The sequence below is a fragment of the Elgaria multicarinata genome, chromosome 4 (genome assembly GCF_023053635.1).
Source record: "Elgaria multicarinata webbii isolate HBS135686 ecotype San Diego chromosome 4, rElgMul1.1.pri, whole genome shotgun sequence".
Classification (NCBI taxonomy): domain Eukaryota; kingdom Metazoa; phylum Chordata; class Lepidosauria; order Squamata; family Anguidae; genus Elgaria; species Elgaria multicarinata.
The window spans coordinates 92,632,713-92,657,222 of NC_086174.1; the positions used below are offsets into that span (position 1 = coordinate 92,632,713).

The following is a 24,510-nucleotide window of genomic DNA, read 5'->3' on the forward strand; positions in this document are numbered from 1 at the left end:
CACTTGAACAACTATGCTCATGCAAATGTAACTAGTTTCCGCTAATGCAACATTGTTTGCGCTGACCGAATGGCACAGCTGAATGCCTCCCCTGAAAACAAAGCTCCTTCGCCATTCCTCAAACTTCTGCTGATTCAGTTGCTTATCTTGATGCTTCTGCAATTCTCCTGCAATTGCTGTCTGTTTTTGCTGGCAATGCTACATCCCCAGCTGTTCTTGCAAGAGCAATGTAGGTTTAGGGGGATTTATTTACTGATGTCTAAAAACTTAGATCTTGATTCCACCCCCACCCCCCAAAAGAACTTGAAGTGGCTTATGAAAAGGAAATATACATACAATAAAACCAAATCCAGAATGTGCATTAAACTAGCCTTCCCCTTACCTGGTGCCTACCAGATGTGTTGGATTACAATATCCATCATCCCCCAGATGAAGTTTTATTTCAAGACTTCTGGAGGACACTAGGTAGGGGAAGGTTTATTAGATTGGTGCTCCCAATCTCACTCCTGTTTCCCACAGTGATTCCCTTTGGCCTCAGATGGATGGAACGGGGTGGGTGGGGTGTTGCACCTTTTATCACACTCGCATTCTCCCTTCAATTCGGACCGTAACTGCTGCAGAGGATTTTTCCTTGGTCTCTCCTTTCCTCTGGCTCCCCAGCTTTGCCCTATTGCTGGTTCCTTTCCTTGCTTGCCAGAAGCTGTAGCTTCTCAGGAAAGTATCCCCGCAGCCCTGTTGCCTTTGCCTAAAGGTCATCCTCTGGCCATCGCCCATGCCAGGAGTGCAGACATCTGCCTCTTTTGAGTGTCTCAGCCGCTCCCTAGCTCCCCCTGAAACCCTGTAGCTGCTGCACACAAGTTTGTTAACAGATGTTTCACTGTGTAGAGAAGTAAGCGGCCTAAGATAACGCTAGCTAATCGGGGAGGGGGTGGGCAAGATCTTATGCAATATTGCACAGCAGGAGAACTAAAACATCTTGGGGAGAGGCTCATTTGAAGCAGATGAAAAGCTACTTGAAAGCTTGACCGTGCAAAGGTATGTTGCGGTATACTTCCAAAACTGTTCAAGTAAACACTGCTTGCCTTTCATGACACCACTCTTAAGATAATTTTAGGGTGGACCCAACTGCAATTCGAGTTAGCTTTGTGTAAGACTTTTGCTGTAGGGCAGGGATGGGCAACCTAAGGGCCTCCAGATGTTGGATTGTAACTCCCATCATCCCTAACTAGTGGGGTAGATGGGAGTTGCAGTTCAACAACATCTAGAGGGCCATACGTTCCCCACCCCTGTTGTAGTAGAAAGCAGTTTCAGGGCTGCATCTAGGGTTCAGAATTCTCTGCCTTCCTAGCTAATAACACCCTCTTGTCCCTACCCAGTTCTTGATTCCTCCTTTCCCCGGTGATCGAGACTTACTATTCATTACATGTCCTGTTTTGGGTAGTGTCCAATGGTGTCATTCCACAAAGTCGAATAGCACTAGCAGAGCTCCACTGAATGTTTCCATTGCGCAAGCGGTTGCCCATTACACTTGTGCAACCAGTTGCGTAACAGGTTGCACAAGTAGAATTTGTAACTGGTTGCAGAACTGCTTGCAGAATGGGTTGCACAAGCACAATGCACAACCGCCTGATCAACTGCATACCTGTGGAAAGGTAACCTCTTGTGCATAATTCAGAACCTGGTTTCCGCCAGCACAATGTCATTTGTACTAACAGAATGACACAGTAGGATACTGTGCTGGAAAAGAGAGAGAGTGTGCTGGGTGGAGAGATGCTGGAGAAATTTGAGATAGACTAAAATGAGTTCAGATTTCAAAAAGTCCAACCTGCAGAATCTGCTGTGGACCAGCGCCCTAAGGCTGCGTTGAGTCTGTGGACTTTTGCATCTTTTTCTTTCTTTATATATTTTATATTTACTGTTCCCCACCTCGATCAAAATGGAGAGGCAGGTAAGAAATTTCTTGTTGTTGTTATTAACTTTCCCAAAATTTATGCAAATTTATTCATAGGAAAATACACAAGTTTCTGCTAAGACATAGGCCATCCAGGAAAATATATATGGGGAGAAGGAATGGGAGACAATATACTAAATGTTACATATTAACATAAATTGTTGCGAACCCTCTTCTAGAATTATTTGTGTATTTTTCTGCATAACAGGGGGAGATTTCAAATCTGTCTGTGAACTGATACCGGAACGAATGACAATACACAAAACATACACAGTAGAGATTTCAGAAAATCCGAACACCCCTAGCTGGGTGTGCCAGGGATTGGGGAGGGGGATAACTATTTTATTTGTTTCCATTTTAAAGAGGGTGGATGAGGTTCATGATAGATAATATGGTTGGATTCAGCTGTGCAGGATACAATTTAAATTTTAATTGGGTGACATATAAATCCTGCTATTAAATAAACGAAGACAAAGTTCAGGGGAGATGTTACAAAACATGCAAAAGGCATTTCTATTAGCATTTTGGTTGAATGATTAAAACACAAGCAACAAGCAATCTGTACATTTTGACATTTCCTCCGGCTGCTCTGCTGCCATGCTGAAGAACCGAGAGAACACCATTGCTCCCAACAGCAGGAGCCAAAAGGAATAACTTTGCTGGGAGCCTATCTGCTGGGAGCTGCACTTCAAAGAGGCCAGGAGAGGGCCTTCTCAGTGGTTGCCCCCCGACTGTGGAATGATCTTCCCGATAAGGCTCGCCTGGCGCCAACGTTGTTATCTTTTCGGCGCCAGGTCAAGACCTTTCTCTTCTCCCAGGCATTTTAACAGCATTTAATAACATTAAGTTTGTTTTAATGGACCCCAGAATTTTTGTTTTAAATGAATACTGTTGTTGTCTTTATACTGTTTTTATGTTTTTTTAAAAAATTTGTATACTTTTAATGTCTACTATTTTAATTGTAAACCGCCCAGAGAGCTTCGGCTGGGGGGCGGTATATAAATGTAATAAATAAATAAAAATAAATCAATAAATGGCCTGAAGGCTAATATCACCTCGTAAGCTCCTCCTCTGGCCAGTGTCACCACAAAGCCCCACCAATGGGGCTTGACAAGCGTCTCCTCATTTCTCCCCTCACCTGCAATGGCCCTCCTGTCGTCAGGCAAGTTGAATGCGGAGTAGGGTATCAGTGTCTACAATGTTTAATAAAAATATCCTTTATGTTGTTATTATTATTATTTATTTATATAGCACCAGCAATGTACATGGTGCTGCACAGAGTAAAACAGTAAATCGCAAGACCCTGCCGCATAGGCTTACAATCTAATAAAATCATAGTAAAGCAATAAGGAGGGGAAGAGAATGCAAACAAGCACTGGGTAGGGTAAACAGGCACAGGGTAGGGTAGAACTAACAGTATAAAGTCCAAGCAACATCAAGTTTTAAAGGCTTTAGGAAAAAAAAGTTTTTAGCTGAGCTTTAAAAGCTGCAATTGAACTTGTGGATCTCAGATGTTCTGGAAGAGCGTTCCAGGCGTAAGGGGCAGCAGAGGAAAATGGACGAAGCCGAGCAAGGGAAGTAGAGACCCTTGGGCAGGCGAGAAACATGGCATCAGAGGAGCGAAGAGCACGAGCGGGGCAATAGTGTGAGATGAGAGAGGAGAGATAGGAAGGAGCTAGACCATGAAAAGCTTTGAAGGTCGACAGGAGGAGTTCATATTGGATTCTGAAGTGAATTGGAAGCCAATGAAGAGATTTCAGAAGTGGAGTAACATGGTCAGAGCGGCGAGCCAGGAAGATGATCTTAGCGGCAGAGTGGTGAACAGAAACCAGCGGACTGATGTGAGAAGAAGGAAGGCCAGGGAGAAGAAGGTTGCAGTAGTCCAATCGAGAAATAACCAGTGCATGAACAAGCGTCTTGGCAGAAGAGACAGACAGAGATGGTCGAATCCTGGCAATATTATACAGGAAGAAACGACAGGATTTAGCTACTGCCTCAATATGAGGAATAAAGGAGAGCGATGAGTCAAATATGAAGCCAAGACTACGAGCTTCCTTGACTGGAGTAAGCGTAACATCATTGACAGTGAGAGAGAATGAAAGATGAGGAGAAGGTTTAGGCGGAAAAACAAGCAATTCAGTCTTTGCCATATTTAGTTTCAGACGACGATGAAGCAGCCAGGCTGAGATATCTGAGAGACATGCCGAGATACAATCGTGAACATCAGGAGAAAGTTCCGGAGATGATTAAGTATTCATATATCACATTATTAATAGTGAACATAACAGTGGTGTAGTTATTAATAACACAAGCACCCTGGCACTAGGTAATCCAATTAGCACATGAAATGTGGTTTGTTTGTTTTAAAAAATCTTCCTCAAATTTATTCTGGCACAAGCTTTCTAGAACTAAAAATCACTTCATCAGATACATCGGACGTTATAGAGAATTTCAGATTTATATACAGTACATTCCCCACTGCCCATATGAACTTTTACTGTACATAAACCTGAAACTCCCCTTACTATACCCCATGCATCTGATGAAGTGGTCTTTAGTCCATGAAACCTTATGCCTGAATAAATATGTTAAATCATAAATGACCACAAGACTCTTCGTTGTTTTTGTTGCAACACGGGCTCTGGAAATAATCATGCAGACGTAAAGGCTCCGAGTGGGGACACGAGGCCGTTCTTGAGGCAATCCTGCCCCTCGCTCCACCCAATCAGAGACGACTCGGCTTGGAAAGATTGCCCGCCCTCCGAATCCATGTTTTCCTCAGCCCGCCCTCTTGTTGCAATTGCCGCTTCTGTAGCCGACCGTAAGTGAGCTTTTGCTTGGAAAGGCGCCACTTGTAAGAATCCGGACTCTCTTGCACAGAAAGGTATTTCTCTTCGTTCTTAAAAGGCTCATCGAATGAACGGATGACTCCCCCGCCCGAGCCTACTAGTTCAGCCTTCCTTAACCTGGCGCCCCTCAGATGTGTTGGACTACGACTCCCAGCATCTCCTAGCTAACCATGCTGGAAATTGTAACCCAATACACCTGTAGTAGTCCATCCCCAGGTAACTGCAGGTCTGCATGGGAAGCGTATGCTAGACGGCGCTGTGTAATAAAAGAGGGTTTTGTTTTAACAGGCCTCTGGAGAAATGGGATTCGATTCCCACCCCGCTCCGGACCAGCTACGCGCCCCTCTTGCTTTATAGCTCTTGCTCGGAGCCACATTCTGAAGCAGTTTTATTTGAAAAATTGTGGTGTTTCCGACCAAACGGAAATGGATTTTTCAGATCTTATTTTTTACAACAGCGTTTCTGAAGAGAGATTGGGCACAATTTGGGACAAAGTCAGAAATGCAAAGAAGACATTAACTTCTTTAGAGCGCAATCCTGGCATGTTTAGACAGAAAAAAGTCCTACATCTCCCAGCATTCCTCAGTCAACATGGGTTTTTTAGTACTTTTTTCTTTCTAAAGGTGCCTGGGATTGCATCCTGAGGGATGCTTTATAGCTGTTTCCCCTAACTGGCCTGGTTCAGACCACACACTAAACCATGCTGCTTAACCACAAAATGGTTAAAGGAATGCATGCATTCCCTTAACCATTTTGTGGTTAAGCAGCATGGTTTAGTGTGTGGTCTGAACCAGGCCACTGTTACATTGGAGAGGAGAAAAAAAATGGGCAGATGTCAGAGAGACCTGGAGGAAAAAAGTAGTCTAAGTTCAGTTCATGTTGGGATAGGGTGACCATATGGAAAGGAGGACAGGGCTCCTGTATCTTTAACAGTTGTATAGAAAAGAGGGCAGGGCTCCTGCAGCTTTAATCGTTGTGATGAAGAGGGAATTTCACCAGGTGTTGCATGCATACAAACGACACTTGCTGAAATTCCCCTTTCAATATAGCTGTTAAAGATACAGGCCATGTCCTCCTTGCTATATAGTCACCCTATGTTGGGAAGAAAGTGCTGGAGCTATTGGCTCTCATGAGCTAGTTTGGACATAAAATTAAACCACAGCTTAGCCTTCTCCTGAGCTTGCATAGTCCACTGAGGAAGAATTTGGAAGGTTTTTTTTCTGTTTTTGATTAACTGGAGTTTGCCATATAATCTGAACCAAGACAAAATGTGGTTAATCTTAACTATGATTAGTGGAAACAAGTCGACTTTAAAACATAGAGGGCCTTTAAAACATAGAGCATGTGAACCCAGGGGAGGCTAGGTTCAGTCTCATAACTCTAAAATTTAAAAAATGATTTAATGTTATACCTGGAAGCAGACATTGGCCTGGTTCAGACAATATGCTAAACCATGCTGCTTAACCACAAAATGGTTAATGGAATGCATTAAGGTCAATGCATTCTGTTAACCATTTTGTGGTTAAGCAGCGTGTTGTCTGAACCAGGCCACAATCTCTCCTCCCTTAAATCTATACAACAGGCAAGCACAATGTAGTCCAAAGAGGATGGTGACTTTCGAAAAATTAAATGGTAAGCAGAGATTGAATCGAAAATGGGGAAAATAAATGAAAAGTTATAAATGCATTGTGGAGTATATGAATGAAGAAACCAAGGGTGCTTCCAGTGAGGCTTTTGGTGTGCAATTGTCAACCTCATTCATAGAATTTTATAGGATCAGGTCTAAAAATTGTGGTCTTTCACTTGTATCCCTCCCATGTTTTCCCACCCCTACCTTCATCTTTTTTTTCTTACCTCAGAAAATCCATTAAAGAGGGAAAGACAGAATAGCTGTGCATTGCTTTTTGATTGGTAGGGTTAGGTGTAGGACTCTCCTGTCTGGCAGCACCCTTGGCCTACTAAAGCTTTCACAATATGCTTTTTGAAACAGTCAACTGAAGAGAAATGAACCATGCCCCAAAGTTTTGTAAAAAAACCCAGATCTTTCCTGGAATGGACAAGGAACAAGTACTTCAGGTGTTCTTCTTTCGATCAGCACTTTTCCCCAGAAATATATTTGGAGAATTATCAACCAAATTGTTATTGCCAAGTTCACCATTTTATATTCAAAGGAGACGTAAGCAAATCTTCATTGAAAATAAATGTCAAAGACTCATAGAAAGTTCAAAATCTAAGTTGTTTTTAAATAGGGTACAAAGGACACTTCGAAATCATAAAAAAAGAACTTGCTGATCCCTAACCTTTGTTCAGTATGAATGTCATGCTTATTCTGGTATGAGGTAATGATTAAATCACTATCCAGACTGATGACTAAACCCAATAGCACATTGCTAGACCCTGATTTTAAGTATGTATGTATTTCAAACACTTATATACCACATTTTTTTTCTGTCAAATGGACATTTGAAGAGCACACAGAATAAAACCAACACACAACTATAACATCAACTGAAACATAATCTTTACAAAAAAGAAATTCTAAAATATATATACTTAAAAACTAAAAAAGCCAGCAAAGAAACCCAGCAAAGATTACAACTGGCAAAATCGGAGCCAAAATAAAATTCAGCACATCAGCTAGATGGAACAGCTTTTAAGAACCATCTTTGTAATTTTGGCAGAAAGGGTAATGTGGGAATCAGGCAGATCTGAGGCGTCAATGACTTCCACCTAAGTGGGGATAGGGAGTGTTGCTAGGAGATGCAAGCAACAGCCCAATCTAGGCCACACCAGTGTGGTGCAGTGGCTAGAGTGTTGGACTGGGAGTCAGGGGATCTGGGTTCTAGTCCCCACTCTGCCATGGAACTCACTGGATGACTTTGGGTCAGTCACAGACTCTCAGTCACAGACTCTTAGCTCCAGCTATTGGGCGGTATAGAAATGTAATAAATAAATAAAATAATAAATAAATACCTCACAGGGTTGTTGTTGTTGTGAGGATAAAATAGAGAGGAGGCGGATTATGTACGCCACCTTGGGTTCTTTAAGTAGGAAAAAAGGCGGGATATAAATGCAATAAATAAATAAATTAAACAAATAAATATCCACCCTCACTGAGTCCCCTCCAGATGATTTGGAGTTAGCTCTGATAATCACTTATAAATCACCAAAAAAGATGCTGCTGATTTGCATATGCTAATTCATATGTAGAGATTCATATTTTAAAATAATATAATTTAAATAAAAATACAGTCAATCTTGCCATAGAGCAGAAGACTTTGACCAAGTGACCTGTCAACCTGTTGTTCAGATGCCAACAGTTCTTATGACTCCTTATTTTTAAACTAGAATTGGAGAGGACAGTCTTTCAAATAGAGTGAAATAGACAGTCTTTAAAAAGGGTGACCATGTTAAGTCATGAAGTCTGCATGGTCAGAGTCATAAGATGGGAAATGTAATAATTAAGAAAAATCGTTGTCCTTGAGGTAGATATTTACCTCGAAAAATACATAGGAAGCAAATCTGAAAAACAAACAAACAAACAATACTTGCATTGCCCAACAATTCAAAATCTCTGGATTCTTTAGTTGGTATAGACAGTCAAGGTCATATAGATGTTACCTCTTGACTATCTCCTTCACAGATGGCATGTTTCACAGAATTTATTTTGTCCTGGTAATTGGAGCTTTTGGAGCTTAGGGTTGCCCTTTGATTTTAAACAAATAATGATTGACTAACCAGCTATGTGTTAGTTTAGAGAAGATACTATGTGTGTGCTTGCATGTCGTTGTATCCTAATAGTTATAGGGACTTCCTTGTTTTGAGCTGTGGAAAGGTTTGTCCCTGGAGGTCCTCACAGGAAGGGAGACAGAGGGAGAAGAAGGATGTGAATGGAAGGAGAAACGTAGTGGCTGCGTTCTGACAATCAGAAGAGGAAAAGAAACCACCATGGTTTCTTTTTCCCATCCTGTGTGTGCTGTGTGTGTGACCACTATTTGCATAATAACCCATGATGCTGCGTGGGTTGCCATGTTGTCCAAACCCAGCGCTGTGTGTGTTTGTGTGGGGCTTCTAACCCACTTTAAAGCCCCTACAATAAGCCCTGTGTTCTAGGGTGGGTAAGAAGCCATCCCCACCATACCAGGTTCAGACAATACAGTAACCTGCACAGCATCGCAGGTAATTATGCAAAAGGCAGGGGCAGGGGTAGAAGCCACAGTGGCTTCTTTTGCCCTTATGATCATCTGAATCTGGTCAGTAAATAATAATTTAGAAATGAAGTGACGTTCTGTTTACCTTCAAACCTCATTTCTAGATCTTCCTTACAAAGAAGAGAATTAAACATGTTCTGTGTTATTTTTTGGCTTTGGTATTTAAATAGTGTCAGTTACAAAGTTGACTCCAAGGGTTTTGGGGAGGGAGCGGTAGTTTGGCAAAGTGCTCTCTGGTGAGCCCCCTTTTACATTGGTGGGCCTCTGGCCACAGGCTTATCTAACAGTGGCAACAACATATTAGCCATTTTAATTCCCATAATGCCCTAGTGTACTGTTGCTCTGAGGCAATGGGGGAGATTAATAAGACTGTTGGCCACTGCCTAGTAAGCCTGTAGCTGAGGACCTAGGGAGGCGTCAGCCCCAACGGGCCCTGACAGGGTGCTGGGGCTCTGGCGACTGCCCAAGGGTGCTGGGTTCTGATGCCAGGTCGGGACAACTCCAATTTCAGCTTTCTGTTCAGAAGGGCTGATTTGATCCACACATGGCTGCAGTTTCCTCATGCTAATCCTCTTACCTTCAGCAGGATGATCTATGGGTTAAGAGCCCTCCATACTTTTTTCTCCTGGAGGTCATTTTCTCGGGACGTTTAAAGAAAGATAATGAGAACCAAAAAGGGGGGAAATGCATAGTATAAGGAATCTTAATTTCCTCCATAGAAGTTTCTTTTAATTCCTCCCTCCCTCCCTCCCTTTGTCTTAGCAGGACATGGCCAAGCCCAAGATTGCAGTTGTTGGCGCTGGGCTGATTGGCCTCTCCACCGCGGTGTGCATTTCAGACGCCATTTCAAACTGCAGCGTGACTGTAGTTGCTGACAGATTTACTCCCAACACGACAAGTGATGTAGCAGCCGGAATGCTTATTCCACATGCTTGCCCAGGCGAGTAAAATTTTCATTCCAAAATGCAAGAATGTTCAGGGTTTTTACGTTATGGTTTTCCATTTTTACTATTTTATTTATTTATTTATTTATTATTTTATTTATTTATTACATTTTTATACCGCCCAATAGCCGAAGCTCTCTGGGCGGTTCACAAAAATTAAAACCACAGTAAAACACCCAACAGTTTAAAACACAATTACGAAATACAGTATAAAAAGCGCAACCAGGATAAAACCACACAGCAAAGTTGATATAGGATTAAAATACAGAGTTAAAACAGTAAAATTTAAATTTAAGTTAAAATTAAGTGTTAAAATACTGAGTGAATAAAAAGGTCTTCAGCTGGCGACGAAAGCAGTACAGTGTAGGCGCCAAGCGGACCTCTCTGGGGAGCTCGTTCCACAACCGGGGTGCCACAGCGGAGAAAGCCCTCCTCCTAGTAGCCACCTGCCTCACTTCCTTTGGCAGGGGCTCATGGAGAAGGCCCCCTGTAGATGATCTTAAGGTCCGGGTAGGTACATATGGGAGGAGGCGTTCCTTCAGATAACCTGGCCCCAAACCGTTTAGGGCTTTAAATGTTAATACCAGCACTTTGAATTGGGCCCGGACCTGGACTGGCAGCCATTGAAGTTGTAAAAGGACTGGCGTAATGTGATCTCGCCGGCCAGTCCCTGTTAATAACCTTGCTGCCCTGTTTTGCACCAGTTGAAGTTTCCGGACCGTTTTTAAAGGCAGCCCCACGTATAACGCATTGCAGTAATCCAAATGAGAGGTTATCAGAGCATGGATATAAAGTCACCAAACTGACTTTCAAGAGATATAACTAGTTTTCAAGGCTGATTCCCTGACATATGAACTCAGTATACCCCAAGGAACAAAACCAGGTAGTGATAGTTCTTAATTTGTCAAATGAGAGTGGTGCCTTTCTAGAAGTCACAGGGCAGCTCCACATGTCAAGGATGGGCATGATTGGGCACCTGCTGAAAGACTACACCCCACTAAGGGCCCCCTTGACTTGCTCCTCCTCTTCATCATTGCAATCTGCTTGTTTGCCTGTGTGGAGACAACTAGGATTATGTCCATTATATAATTTTACTATCATACCCATTTGTTCATATGGGATATTGCCCTTATTCTGGGTATCCATATTTTCATACTGCTTCTTGATTTTCCTAACCTGTTCCCCTCCATTTGAAGGGGAACAGCTATTGGGCGATACAAAAATGCAACAAATAAATGCTTTCTTTCTTCTGTACAGACACACCGGTTCATCGACAGAAGCAATGGTTTAGGGAGACCTTTGACCACCTGTCAGGAATCTGCAATTCCTCGGAGGCTTCAGAGGCTGGGATTCATTTGGTATCTGGGTAAGGAAGGGTTGACTAAAGAGTCAGTTATTTCAGCTTAGCAGAGTCATAGTCAAGCCTGTTTGCTAGGCCCCATCCTGCAGTTACTTTGCTGCAGCTATGCAGGTCTGAATCTGGCCAGTGCCTGGGTGGGCGATCACCTGCGTACTGCCTTCATAGAATCATAGAATAGTAGAGTTGGAAGGGGCCTATGAAGCCATTGAGTCCAACACCCTGCTCAGTGCAGGAATCCACTTTAAAGCATACCTGACAGATGTCCAACTGCCTCTTGAAGGCCTCTAGTATCAGTTCCATTGTCATGCTGCTCTAACAGTCAGGATGCTTTTCTTGATGTCCAGCTGGAATCTGGCTTCTGTAACTTGAGCCCATTATTCCGTGTCCAGAACTCTGGGTTGATCAAGAAGAGTTCCTGGCCCTCCTCTGTGTGACAATCTTTCAAGTATTTGAAGAGTGCTATCATGTTCCCCCTCAGTCTTCTCTTCTTAAGGCTAAATATGCCAAGTTCTTTCAGTCTCTCCTCATTGGGCTTTTTTTCCAGACCCCTGATTTTGCATGAGGAAGGCAGCATAGAAATGTAATACATGAATAAACACATACATTGGGATTGTATTTTCTGATCATATTAGGATGGGAGGAATTAGTATTATTTATTTATTTATTTTTTTATTTATTTATATAGTACCATCAGTGTACATGGTGCTGTACAGAGTAAAACAATAAAATAGCAAAACCCTGCCGCATAGGCTTACATTCTAATAGAATCATAATAAAACAATAAGAAGGGGAAGAGAATGCACCAAACAGGCACAGGGTAGAGACAAAACTGATATGGTGCTGATCGTACAAATCTTGTTTCTGCAATTAACATCCCAAACAACATTTAAGATATGCCATGACCCACATCCCCCTATGTGCATTTTTCTTTTCCTTGTCACATAGGTGCAAGTTTTGGTAACATATTAAGAAATAGAAGAAATCTGTTGAGAGTCAGCTTCAGCCCTTGGTGTAATACCCAGGTTTTCAAACTGTGGTCTCTGAGCTCCATTCAGTGGTGCGTGGAAAAAATTGTGGGACAGTTGAGAATATTTGTGCTTAGCCCTGCACTTCATTCATTTTTACTGATGATAGAGATCAAAGCTGTTTTTACCAGGACCAGATTTTCTGAAAGGCCACGAAGGCCTGTGATTATCATAATATGATCTACTAATCTTTCCCTTTAAAAAATCGGTGTAAAGAGCCTTCTCCACAACCAGGGCCAGCATCAAAGGTAGGCATGGTTGAGCCCCTGCTAAGGGCCCACACCCCAGAAGGGGCTCTCTAAGTAGAGCCCTCTGGGCTTGCTTTTCTTCTTGACCACTGAACTTGCTTGTTCATTTGTCTCTTGCTCTGGACCAGATAACAGTGGTGGTGAGAAGAAAGAGCTGGAGATGCCACTGCCTACTTGCTCACTGGCTCTCTACCTGTCAAGCAAGCAAGTAGTAGCAATGATGAGAAAGAGGGCAAGGAACGATAGAAGCAGTGACAATGGTTCTAGAAGGTAGACTCACTGAGGGAGGAGTCCCAATGGGCCCATTCAGAAGACACCTTAAACCATGGCTTTAACCATGGTGGTTAAGCCAGAAAGCCAGGCTGTGTTCAGAAGACGCCTTAAACCACGGCTTTAACCATGGTGAATAAGGCTTTTTGCTTTGTTCACCATGGTTAAAGCTGTGGTTTCAGGTGTCTTCTGAACGGGGCAATTGAGGGGTCCTTGCACAAAGGTCCTTCAAAACACGGAGCCAGCATTTCCCACAACCTCTATGTCACACATATACAGGCTGCTGCATTCTCTTCAGAGTCAGAAAATGGTCCATGCATTAAATACACAGTATTTTGTATAGCTGCCTCTGAGCTATTTCCCATCCAAAAGTTGAGGACTGTTATCAACCCCTTTCTCCATGTTTTACCCTAGCTTTTGTCACCATTTTGAATCTGTAATATTTAAACTTCAATATACAGAGGGTACTTCATACATTTATCTATTTAAGAGGTACTCAAACAATTTATGACTTATATTTGATTTATTTATACAATGTTTTATAAATGCACTTAAAATGTAGTGGATACAGACAATAATTGGATGTGTATTATGCTGGCACATGGGTGCTATAGGGAGATTTGCTACTGTATAAAGTCTGAAGTAGTTCTGATATACTAAAGAACTTTGTTCTCAAATCATTATTTTCTGATAGAGAATTAAAGAGTCAACACAGCAGAATGCCTGCGTTTTATATGATTATTCTCTTCCATGTCTTTGAGCTGGCAGATTTTTAAAACCATTCCTGATGAGAAGGCCCCATTCTGGTCTGATGTGGTTCTAGGGTTTCGCTCAATGACTGAAAAAGAGCTGAAGAAATTTCCACACCACAAATATGGTCAGGCCTTTACGACCCTGAAATGTAACTGCCCGCCTTATCTGATCTGGCTGGAGAAAAGGTATGCGTGCATCTTTTTCAAATTCAGTGGCGTTTTTTTTTAATTTGAAATGTAACAGTACAATAAAAGGACTTCTAATCCAAAGAATTTTGGACCATAATGAATTTAACCCATCCTTCCCCAACCCATCTAACCTTTCCCCTGAAATGCCCTTCCACTTTCTTACGATACCCAAACCACATTTATTTATTTAAAATATTTTTATACTACCCTTTGTGTTATGATACCAGGGTGGTATATTAAATGTAATTTTTAAAAAATCCAACTTAACATACAGTGAAAACAAAAAAAAAAAAATCAACTAGAGCCAAAAAAGAAAAGAAAAGAAAAAAAGGGAGAAATACATAAGATGCAGTTAAGAGGTATGTATGTTTGATAGACGCCTTTCTGTACTCTGGCAATCAATTAGTGCAATCCTTTCTCCTTGCTTTTTAAACAGGGTAAGATCCTGAACACACTTACTTGGGAATAAGTGTCATTGAACTCAGTGGGACGTGGTTCTGAGCAAAGCTTTATGGGATTTCACTGTTAAACGTGGTTTTCCCCTTTTCTTTTTTCTTTTACTTCCGGTGGTTTGCATCTAATGTAGGCCCCATTCATTTCAGTTGATCTGCTCTAAGTAAGACTAACATTGGATACAACCCTGTATGTGGAAATCAACACCCATCATCCAGACACGAAACATGCATCCAATGAAGAACTGCCTTTGAAAACACAGAGGGGAAGGTTTCTTTGCTTCTTTCGGGTGCCTTCACAACACAAATAAGACGTTCCAACTCCTAAGACACAACAGTTTAAGTTGTTAAATGGCCACGATTACCCCCAACAAACCCTTGTGCTAAAAATTAATTTTAGGAAAGCACCTTGGCACCCTTAGCATTCTCAGCATAGAGCTGTTCCCTTTTGAGGGAACTCAGGGCAGTTAAACCAGTTTTAAACAATTTGTGTTTTTGTACTTTATTTAGCCATTTATTTATTTTATTTATCATATTCCCATACTGCCCAACAGTTGAAGCTCTGTTTGTGGTTCACAAAAATGAAAACCACAAAACACAGCTGTAATTTATATTTATATACAATTATTTATATATCCGGTGCTTCCAGATGAGGATTTTATGGCATCATCATCATCCTGCCTCATTCACAGAATTTTGTGCCATCATCTTCCACCTGTAACCCTCCCATAATTTCCCACCACTTCTGTCTTTTGTCCTGCAGAAGAAAATCCATTAAGAAAGAAAAGAAGGAATAGCTGCATGATACTTCCTGGTTCCTAGTGCTAATATTCATTTATAGACTTTATTATCCTCCCTGAACTTGTCTTGACTGTTTTCTTAAAGCCACCTAGGTTAGTACTACATCTTGTGTCAGGGAGTTCCATAAACTGTTGATACGTTGTAGGTCTTTTAGCCCAGAATCCATTGCCTAACAACACACTGGATGAGTTGTGCGTAAATATGTATGTATATGTGTTATCTATCTGTGTGTGTGAGAGAGAGGGATATATTTGCCTTTAAATACACTGACTGTGTGCCATTTTTCAATCAAGATTCAAGGTGTAATGAAAGAGAGTCCAAATGTTAATAAAATGTGTTAGCCATTAATCAAATTGTACTGGTGTTTTCACCCCATGTTTAAACATGGGTGAGCACGTCTTGCCTTAAAGTAATGGTACACTGAGTGCTCTTTATTCTTACACTGCTCTCTGCTGACATACGAGCTATCTCGGGGGGAAACAGGCTCTGTCATGTTTCATTTCTTAAACAATACTGAAAGCAGTGCTGATGCTCAACTAAATCGCTGAATCCATTTAGTGCTTGTCAGGCTTCTGCTGCCCCTCATTTTTGTTTTACACTCTTGTAATTTCCCAAAGGAGTACCCTGATCCTCAAAGTGCTATGCTGGTGCAACCCCCCACTGCACCCCACTGCAATAGATGGGGTTTTGCTGCGTGAAGGATGGAGGACAAGGAGCTGAAATGGATGATTAAGAATTCTTCCGCTGAGCAGCTGAGAAAGAAGCATCCATTAAATATGTACTTTATTCTGTAATACCCACCTCCAAAGTGCCCTGAGCACTATTGATGGTACTTCATCAAAATACACCAAAAGGGAACCGATAATAAAACACTTGGCCAGAATCGACACGTCACTTCCGTAAGCAATAAGGATTTTGATTTGGGTGCAGCCTCTGCTCTGTGTCATTACTTGTAATGTTATTTGAACCCAGAACACTACATTGATGCAGCAATGTGAGTTGGTACAGCCTTGCCAGCAGCAGTCAGTATTATCAAATCTCCTGTAGTGGCACTGGACAAAGTATGGCACCAAATTGGTCCCTGTAGCAGGGTGGCAGCTGATGGGAGCAGCAGGACTGGAAGCAACTCAACTGCACATCATTTTTTTGTCCCATGGAAACAGTTGTATTGGCCCAACCTTAGGAATCTGTTTTTGTGTGTGTGTGTTATTATATATACAATACACACCCACACATGGCTCCATGGGATGTTCAGTGATGTATTATTATTTTTATTTATTTATTTATTTATTTATTTATTTATATAGCACCATCAATGTACATGGTGCTGTACAGAGTAAAACAATAAAATAGCAAAACCCTGCCGCATAGGCTTACATTCTAATAAAATCATAATAAAACAATAAGAAGGGGAAGAGAATGCACCAAACAGGCACTGGGTAGGGTAAAACTAACTGTATAAAAGTCAGAACAAAATCAAGTTTTAAAAGCTTTAAAAAAAAGATTTTTTTTTAGCTGAGCTTTAAAAGCTGCGATTGAACTTGTAGTTCTCAAATGTTCTGGAACATTTAAGGGGCAGCAGAAGAAAATGGATGAAGCCGAGCAAGGGAAGTAGAGACCCTTGGGCAGGTGAGAAACATGGCATTAGAGGAGCGAAGAGCACGAGCGGGGCAATAGTGTGAGATGAGAGAGGAAAGATAGGAAGGAGCTAGACAGTGAAAAGCTTTGTAGGTCAATAGGAGAAGTTTATATTGGATTCTGGAGTGAATTGGAAGCCAATGAAGAGATTTCAGAAGTGGAGTAACATGGTCAGAGCGGTGAGCCAAGAAGATGATCTTAGCAGCAGAATGGTGAACAGAAACCAATGAACTGATGTGAGAAGAAGGAAGGCCAGTGAGAAGAAGGTTGCAGTAGTCCAACCGAGAAATAACCAATGCATGAACAAGAGTCTTGGCAGAAGAGACAGACAACTTTCTTCTTTGAACAGCAAACTCCCCATGCCATAATCACAAACAGACTTTGAAACTCCCCTCATTTCCAAAAATTCCCATGTGGTACTGTGGGAATTGCTGCTGTTCAAGCAACAGAAATTTAACTAATGTCTTCAGTCTTGGAATCTTAGCTCAGCACTTTTCCTGGACACCGTGAAAACAGCAGATTAAACTGGGGATTAGAGTAGATCTCAGCCGTGATACAAGACCTATAATTGGCTGGACATTTCCCACATGCTCAGCCATCCTTTTCTCTCTCCAAACAGGGCACTTTCTGTTTAGATTGCAAAGAATCATTGGTACCTATGTGAAAAAATACACCGCCCCCCCTCATTGGTCCTTGTTTCACTAAGTGCTTTACACATCCATCCTACAATTTGGATGGAAGCCTTCTCTGTTAAGTGAACTGGTAGCTGCAGCTGATAGCTGAAGGTGGTAGGATTTACCCAGCACTATAGCCATCTATGCATGCTTTATCTTGATGGCACAATCGGCCTATTTTCTTGTTCTCTTTCCAGCTTTACTTGTGGTTGCGTAGTTTAAACACACTGCACTTGGTTTGACTAACAACCAATCCAACAGAGAATTCACACTGCTAGGTAACTACCATGGTTTTCACCTCTGTCATTTTCTTTGCAGGCTGAAAGAAAATGGGGGCCAAGTTCATTCTAGACACCTAGAAGACCTCTGGGAACTCCACAATGACTATGACATCATAGTGAACTGCTCAGGCATTGGATCCAGGAAGCTCGTAGGTGACCTAGAGATATACCCCACTAGAGGTCAAGTTCTCAAGGTTCATGCCCCTTGGGTCACGCACTTCATTCGCGATGGGGACGGACTGACATACATCTACCCAGGGATGCACAATGTCACATTGGGAGGGACAAGGCAAAAAGATATCTGGACGCTGTCCCCGGATCCCAAGACCAGCAAAAACATATTTGGTCGATGTTGTGTTCTTGAGCCGTCGCTTCGGACAGCTCGGGATATTACAGTGCGAGTGGGCCTGAGGCCATCCAGGTCATCCGTGAGGCTGCAGAAAGAGATACTGGTCCGAGGCAATGAGAAGCTACTGGTGGTCCACCATTATGGGCATGGTGGCGGTGGCTTTTCAGTGCATCAGGGTACAGCCAGAGAAGCAACTCAGCTGGTTAAGGAGTGTATTGGAGCACTGGAGATGTCTAGGAATAGGGCTAAGCTGTAAACTATGGTGAAAACTCCCTCTCTCCCCTCTCATTTTTTATATTTAGTAATATAGTTGGATCAGGCTGTGCTTATTGTGACATAAAATCTGGAATGGGTGGAGAACCTCTTTCAGCTCGAGGGCCGAATTCAACTCTGGAGAAGCTCTCGGGCTGCATTCCAGTGGTGGGCGTAGCTGAAGGCAAAGGGGTTGGGGGTCAAAAGTACAAAACCACCGGCATATTTTAGCTTGAAGCTCTTACTGCCAGTAACTCAGCCTTAGGAGACACATCTCAACCTTTAAGAATGGGAGGAAAAACTGTGCCAAAGCTGGGGAACCATCCAATGATTGGTGGTTGGGGGAAAGCTTCGGCTATTGGGCGGTATAAAAATGTAATAAATAAATAAATAAAAAATAAATAAATATAAAAGGGGAAGAGGCCCTGGCCATCTGGTGAGCCCCAGAGGGCCAGATGGGGACACCAGGGTGTGGCATGTGGCCCCCGGTGCTTGAGGTTCCCCACCCCTGGTCTGGAAGAATGCCATGGGGTTAGTTCACAGGCTCCTGCATTTCAAGTGATAACTCAGCACTTGATGACTTGTAGGGGAACGTGAGAACTGGCTGAAAGGATTGTGGGTAGGGTGAGGTGAAGGTTCTCTCTGCAATGGCTCATGCTCAGGAACCACCTGGATATGAACCAGGAACCCTCGGCTCTGTGTGCAGCTACCCCGTGAGGTGAGGCACAGAACTGGAGGTTGGAGCATCTCCCTGGGCAGCTAAGCATGATTGGATTTTGGAGTGGCCCTGCTCACCCAGGAAGGGCTAGAAAAGACTTCCTGAATGTGCTGAGATGTGCTGAGACTTCTTAGCTCTGGTGCGTTCTTTGGCTCTGAATCCTTGCTTGGTCCCTTGGCTCTGATTTTCTGTCACAATTCCAGGCTCCCCTCTGACTACTGCCAGCAACCTATCTCTGACATGCATCCACAAATTCAAGACACCACTCAAGGTTGTAGTCATGAAGTGAAGAACATGTCTGTGTGAACAATCCCTTAGTCTCCCTAATATCAGTTACACTTAATTTCATTGTTTCCTGGGCTATATTACGGCTCACATAAATCTATGGTTCCATCATTTATTTTATAATCCTGTAACCCAGAGTCTTTAGTTTTCCTAATCAAACTAGGACCTTTTGCAAATAACCTATGATTAGCCCTTAGATAAACCTTTGCGTTGTTTAACTTACAAATAACCCATAGTGTCTGAATTTACATGTCACGAAGTGATCTACGATCAGCCCGATCAGAAGTTGCATATTTAAATCAAAAGCTACTTGCACATGGCACATGTCCTGGGAAATTGTAGGTTAATTAAGGGTGCAATCCTATGCATGTTTAGACAAAAAAAGTCCCACAATACCCAGCATTCCCCACTACAGAATGCTGGGAGTAGTAGGGTTTTTTTCTGGATAAACACGCATAAGATTGTGCCCTAAATAGAGCACATTTGATTAGCAAATGAAATAAATGGTTGGACTTGATGGCCTTATAGGCCCCTTCCAACTCTACTATTTTATGGTTCTATGAAATGTGTGTTTCTGAATAGAGTTCTTTTGTGTGTATATTTCTGGATTCTTACCCTCCACCAAGGACGTAATCCTGTGCATGTTTAGACAGAAAAAAGTCCTACAGTTCTCGGTATGTTCTAGTCAGCATGGCTGGCTGGAGGAATGCTGGGAGTTGTAGGACTGTTTTCTGTCTAAACATACATAGGAGTGTGCCCTAATTCTCCTTGCCACATGATACTAATAATTCTTTAGCTCTTCGCATAATGTCAATGTGTTAATTCAGAAGCAATTTAACAGTCTTTGGATATAAATGTCAAGTGAACTGCATCTGATTGAAGTACTGGAACCTGGACTGTATCACAAACTGCCAAGGACCAGAAAACCTCGCTGGTTGGTGGAAGGACTGCTCCAGTAGAGCTGGTAGCCTGTTTACCATCATCCAGTCCTCAAGTCCTTGTAGCCTCTCTCTTTGGAAGGAAAGAGCCTGGAATCTGGAGTAGATCACACCCTGCCTGGGGCCAGAAGGCACTGCAACCTGAAAAGGGTGTGTGTGTTATATGCATATATTAAATTAAGAAGACTTCTTCCATCTCATCATATGATTTTCAGTCATATCGTTCAATGGCTACTTTAGACAGATGGTGTTGTGTCACAATGAAAATGAAATGTGAATATGCAATTTCAGAATTAGAAAAGGAGCAATTACAGTAAGAAAACCATTCTCTTCCTTGGCAATATAGGCAGCAGGTGCAGTTATATGCATGGACCCATAATCTGACCCTGAATGGTAATAATTAATATGAAATGGTTAACAAGATGAGTGTGTGTGTGTGTGTGTGTGTGTATATATATATATATATATATATATATATATATATATATATATATGAATGAATGCTATGGTATTTTGTAAAAGTTTTTTTTTTTGTAATAGAGTACAAAAAATCAAAATGCATTTAATTATGTTGCCTGTACTTGCAAAGACATTTGTCAAATTCCTGGAGTGGAAGACAGGTGTGTGTGTGTGTGTGTGTGTGTGTGTGTGTGTGTGTGTATTAATGTAGCAATTATAATTCTATCACCTAATATTTTTATTGTTTTATTGTTTCATATGCAATAAATTGCACTGGGTAATAAATGGTAGCACAAATTCAGGAGCAGGATATGATCTTTCAGGATTGCCATTAATGGAATAAATGCAAGTTGTAATTGAGTTCTTGTGCACCCTGCCCTATTTCCCATGTTGCCACTAGAGGGCAATGTTGGATTAATCACTTATTCGAGCTGTATTCCAGAAGTACGGGGGGGGGGGGGGGGCGGGGCGGGGTTGCACTGCAAGATTTCTCTGTTCTTAAATGGCAGGGGGGCCTTGGATAGCAAGGGAGCAAAGTACAACAGCTTTCTCCAACTTGGCACCCTCCAAATGTGTTTGACTACAACTCCCATCACCCCAGCTAGTGATGCATGGGGATGATTGGACTTGTAGTCCAATACATTTGGAGGATGCCGCACTATACCACCATCACATCATCATCCCAAACATCATCATCATCATCTGCTGTGAGGGAAGCATGGGCCACAGTTCACAGGGAAATTGTTCTCCAATGCATACGTCCCTGAAATGGATGGAAACCTATTCATTCTAATGGTGCTTGTGAATAGAAGGAAGTGGAAAGGAGGCAGGCTATGCCAATGTCATGGGTCGATTAGTTCCAGGAACATCTTTGTGTAGAAGCAGTGACAAATAAAAGTTGTGCAGTGCAAATGCCTTCCTGTGAGCAAGTGAGGAATTTCCGTCTGTGCACATAGACAAACAAGCAACATCTGCCATTCTTACACAAGTGTTGTGTGTGGCTATGATGTGTAAATCCTTTGAATGATAGAGCAGAGCTGAATATTGTAAGCTGCAGACTGTGTGGCTGCGGGCAATTGTAGATTACAGCTGCTGTTATCTTTATATTCCTAGCTACTTGTGAGCCATAAAATACCTGTACTTAATAGAGCATTGCACTGTGTGTAACTCTTTACAAGTAGCTCTGAGCAGAACTGCTCATGTTCCATGAATACTGAACTATGTTGCTTGCTACAGACACCCAAGCAGTATTTTACTGTGCTGGACAAAAGTATTCAGACTTTTTTGGGGGTGTGTGTGTCATTTTGGGGAGAGGATAAAACTGACCCCTGAATATTTTTTGGTGATTTTTAAGGGTTCAGAGAAATTTCTTACATTATTCCAGGGAGGAGGTGTCACCATGATAATTATGAGGCAGTAAGGGATTGCATTCAATCTTTCTTTTAAAGGGTGGAGGGAACCCTTTCCGATCCTTCAAGCAGTCTAGCAGCTGCAACAAGCAGGAGCTGCTCAGGGTTGTTCTCCATTGAGAATGGCCCAATGGGAATGACACTATAGTGATGTGGTGTTGTTTCCTGTGGCATTTTTGATAAAAGAACCAAACAAGATGGCTGCCCCCTTTGGCCACTTTCAGAGGAGGATGAATTATACCACAAAGGTGGGAGTCAGTCCATTTTCAGTCCAGCTGTAATATTTTATATGACCATTTGGTAGGGTTGCCAAGTTTCGGCCCTGGGTTTTGGTGCTGTAGCTTTAAAATAACAGGAAGTAAGAGAAAACAGCTGATTTGCTCATTCCTAAGCCTCCCCACACACTTACCTATTGCATTGGCAAACCCAGAATCCCACTTGTTACAACATGAGTAGTGAAGCTTCACTACTAGGTGAAAGTTCTTTCCCTAGCTTCACTACTAGGGAAAGAACTGGCAGGAGAAGCTACAACTGTTTGTCTCTCACTTCCTCAGTCATTTTGAGCAAAATCCTATGCATGTTTAGACATTAAAAAGTCCTACAACTCCCAGCTTTTCCCAGTCAACATGGCTGGCTGGGAGTGCTGGGAATGGTGGAATATAGACACAGCGCAATATGGGGCACAGAATCCAAGCAAATTTTAGTGCTGTCAAGTTCAATTGATTTCAGTGGGATAGTTTTAAGTATTCTTGAGGAAACCAACTGGGATTTGGAAGTCCCGATCACATTTATTTTTTTTAGATTTGTGCCTTCTGTCAGGGCCAGCTGGAGGCATTTTGCTGCCTAAGGTGGAGCAGCATACGGCACCACCCAACCCACAAGGCGAGGTAGGTAGCTTTACCCCAGGCCAACCAAGTAATGTTAGCACCTGAGGAAGAAAACCCCACACGAAAAACACAGTAATAAATTGATGACGAACAATTTGCTGCCTTTTCATGATGCCAAGAGTCTGCTGCCTGACTCACTCTGCTGAATGTCGGGGTTAACCCTGGCTTCTGTCACTGCCATTTGTCTGCTTTCTGTACATTTGCATGGGAAGGAAGGCATTGCTCCATATTACTAATTCAGAATTGTCATCCACTGTTTTGTAGAGTTATGAAACGGAGAGCATTTGGGAAAACAGCAGGGAGGCGTTTTGCCCACCTGGGTGTAATAGCAGATGCTGTTTCACAGAGAGTATCCTCTGAAGATACCTTTTATATTTTAGTCAGTTTTATCTTCCCCTTCTCTAAACTACTCAGGGCACAATCATTTGCATGTTTAAACAGAAAAAAGTCCTACCACTCCCAGCATGCCCCAGCCAGCCATGTTGTAGGACTCTTTTCTGTCTAAACATGCATAAGATGGTGCTCTCTGAGTGCAATCCTGTGCCTGGGAGTAAGTCCCATTGAACTCAGTCAGCCTTACTTCTGTCTAGATGTAAATCAGATTGCACTGTCAGAGTGGTATTTTTACCCCTTCAAGGACTAGGAAACCATTCTCAGACTGGGGGAGGAATGCCCATGTGAGGGGGTTGTGGAAAAGATTGCACATGCATGCACACACACATGCACAGACTCTGCCTCTCCCCTGGAAATGTTCCCCTACCTTGCATGCTTGAGACAACATGGCATTTGGAAATTCTATGACTGCCTCTGGCTACCTGAATTCTGCACTCTGGAAGCTATCTATTTTCTCAGGTACAAAATATTACACGTTGTGTGTTCGAAAGATGTGTTGACTGAACAGCAGAAATACAGCTCGAGGGAAGGTTCTTGGGCTCTTTCTGCACCACAAAAGAGAAGCAGAGCTGTATTTCTTTCACCAAGAAACTGTCTGTGGGGGAAAACTTTATAAGAATGTCATAGGCCAAGTTATCCCTATTGCCCAGGGTTTACTTTCTAACTGGCGGAGAAGGCAGGGGCGTCTCCTCAGGCTAAAAGACAGCAAGAAATCCTTTCAGGCAACACCCTGTCTTTTTTTGTTTTTTGTTTTCTTGTCACTTGAGAAAGCCCACAGTGACAAAGTATAAGAGAAGTGCCTCAAAACTTATGAACTAACACACAGTAGCAAACACATTTTAACAATTCAGTCGATGTCCCGATAACCCTAAAGTCTTCATGAGCCCATCTTTGTACCACTCAGTATTGATATTCTTAGAACACAATCAGGGAAGTTGATCTGTTGCTGCTCAGGGACATGGAAGAGATTTCCGTTAACTTCATTAACATTCCATGTGTGATGAGAGAGAACACTTTGAATTTCGTTAAGTCTCTGGTTTAGCAGATGGGTTCAGCCTCCAGGGGGGCAAACTTGGCAGGGTGTGTTAAGCAGATGGATCCATTTTGGAGGGAGAGGAGACAGTCTTTTATTGCATCCCACAAAAGGAAGAGGGCACATCCACTGCGGATTTCGG

At 42.3% G+C, this 24,510-nt stretch overlaps 1 protein-coding gene across 2 annotated transcripts; it reads left to right on the forward strand.

Annotated features, from left to right (window-relative positions):
• The first annotated feature begins 4,750 nt into the window (after positions 1-4,750).
• DDO (D-aspartate oxidase) lies at positions 4,751-18,589 on the forward strand. Of its 2 annotated transcripts, none has more exons than XM_063125750.1 (5): positions 4,751-4,835; positions 9,774-9,951; positions 11,213-11,321; positions 13,620-13,796; positions 17,683-18,589. In XM_063125750.1, the coding sequence occupies exons 2-5, from the start codon at positions 9,780-9,782 to the stop codon at positions 18,248-18,250; spliced, it is 1,026 nt and encodes a 341-aa protein (XP_062981820.1). In that variant the 5' UTR covers positions 4,751-4,835; positions 9,774-9,779; the 3' UTR covers positions 18,251-18,589. The 2 variants fall into 2 exon arrangements, with proteins under 2 accessions (XP_062981820.1, XP_062981819.1); XM_063125749.1 differs by having other exon boundaries at positions 9,777-9,951.
• The last annotated feature ends 5,921 nt before the right edge of the window (positions 18,590-24,510 follow it).

What these genes read in the sequence shown, in the direction of transcription:
- DDO (XM_063125750.1), top strand. Translation starts at nt 9,780, where the DNA reads ATGGCCAAGCCCAAGATTGCAGTTGTTGGCGCTGGGCTGATTGGCCTC. An exon ending in TATTCCACATGCTTGCCCAG is followed by an intron (nt 9,952 to 11,212) that starts GCGAGTAAAATT and finishes TCTTCTGTACAG; the next exon opens with ACACACCGGTTCATCGACAG. An exon ending in GGGATTCATTTGGTATCTGG is followed by an intron (nt 11,322 to 13,619) that starts GTAAGGAAGGGT and finishes CATGTCTTTGAG; the next exon opens with CTGGCAGATTTTTAAAACCA.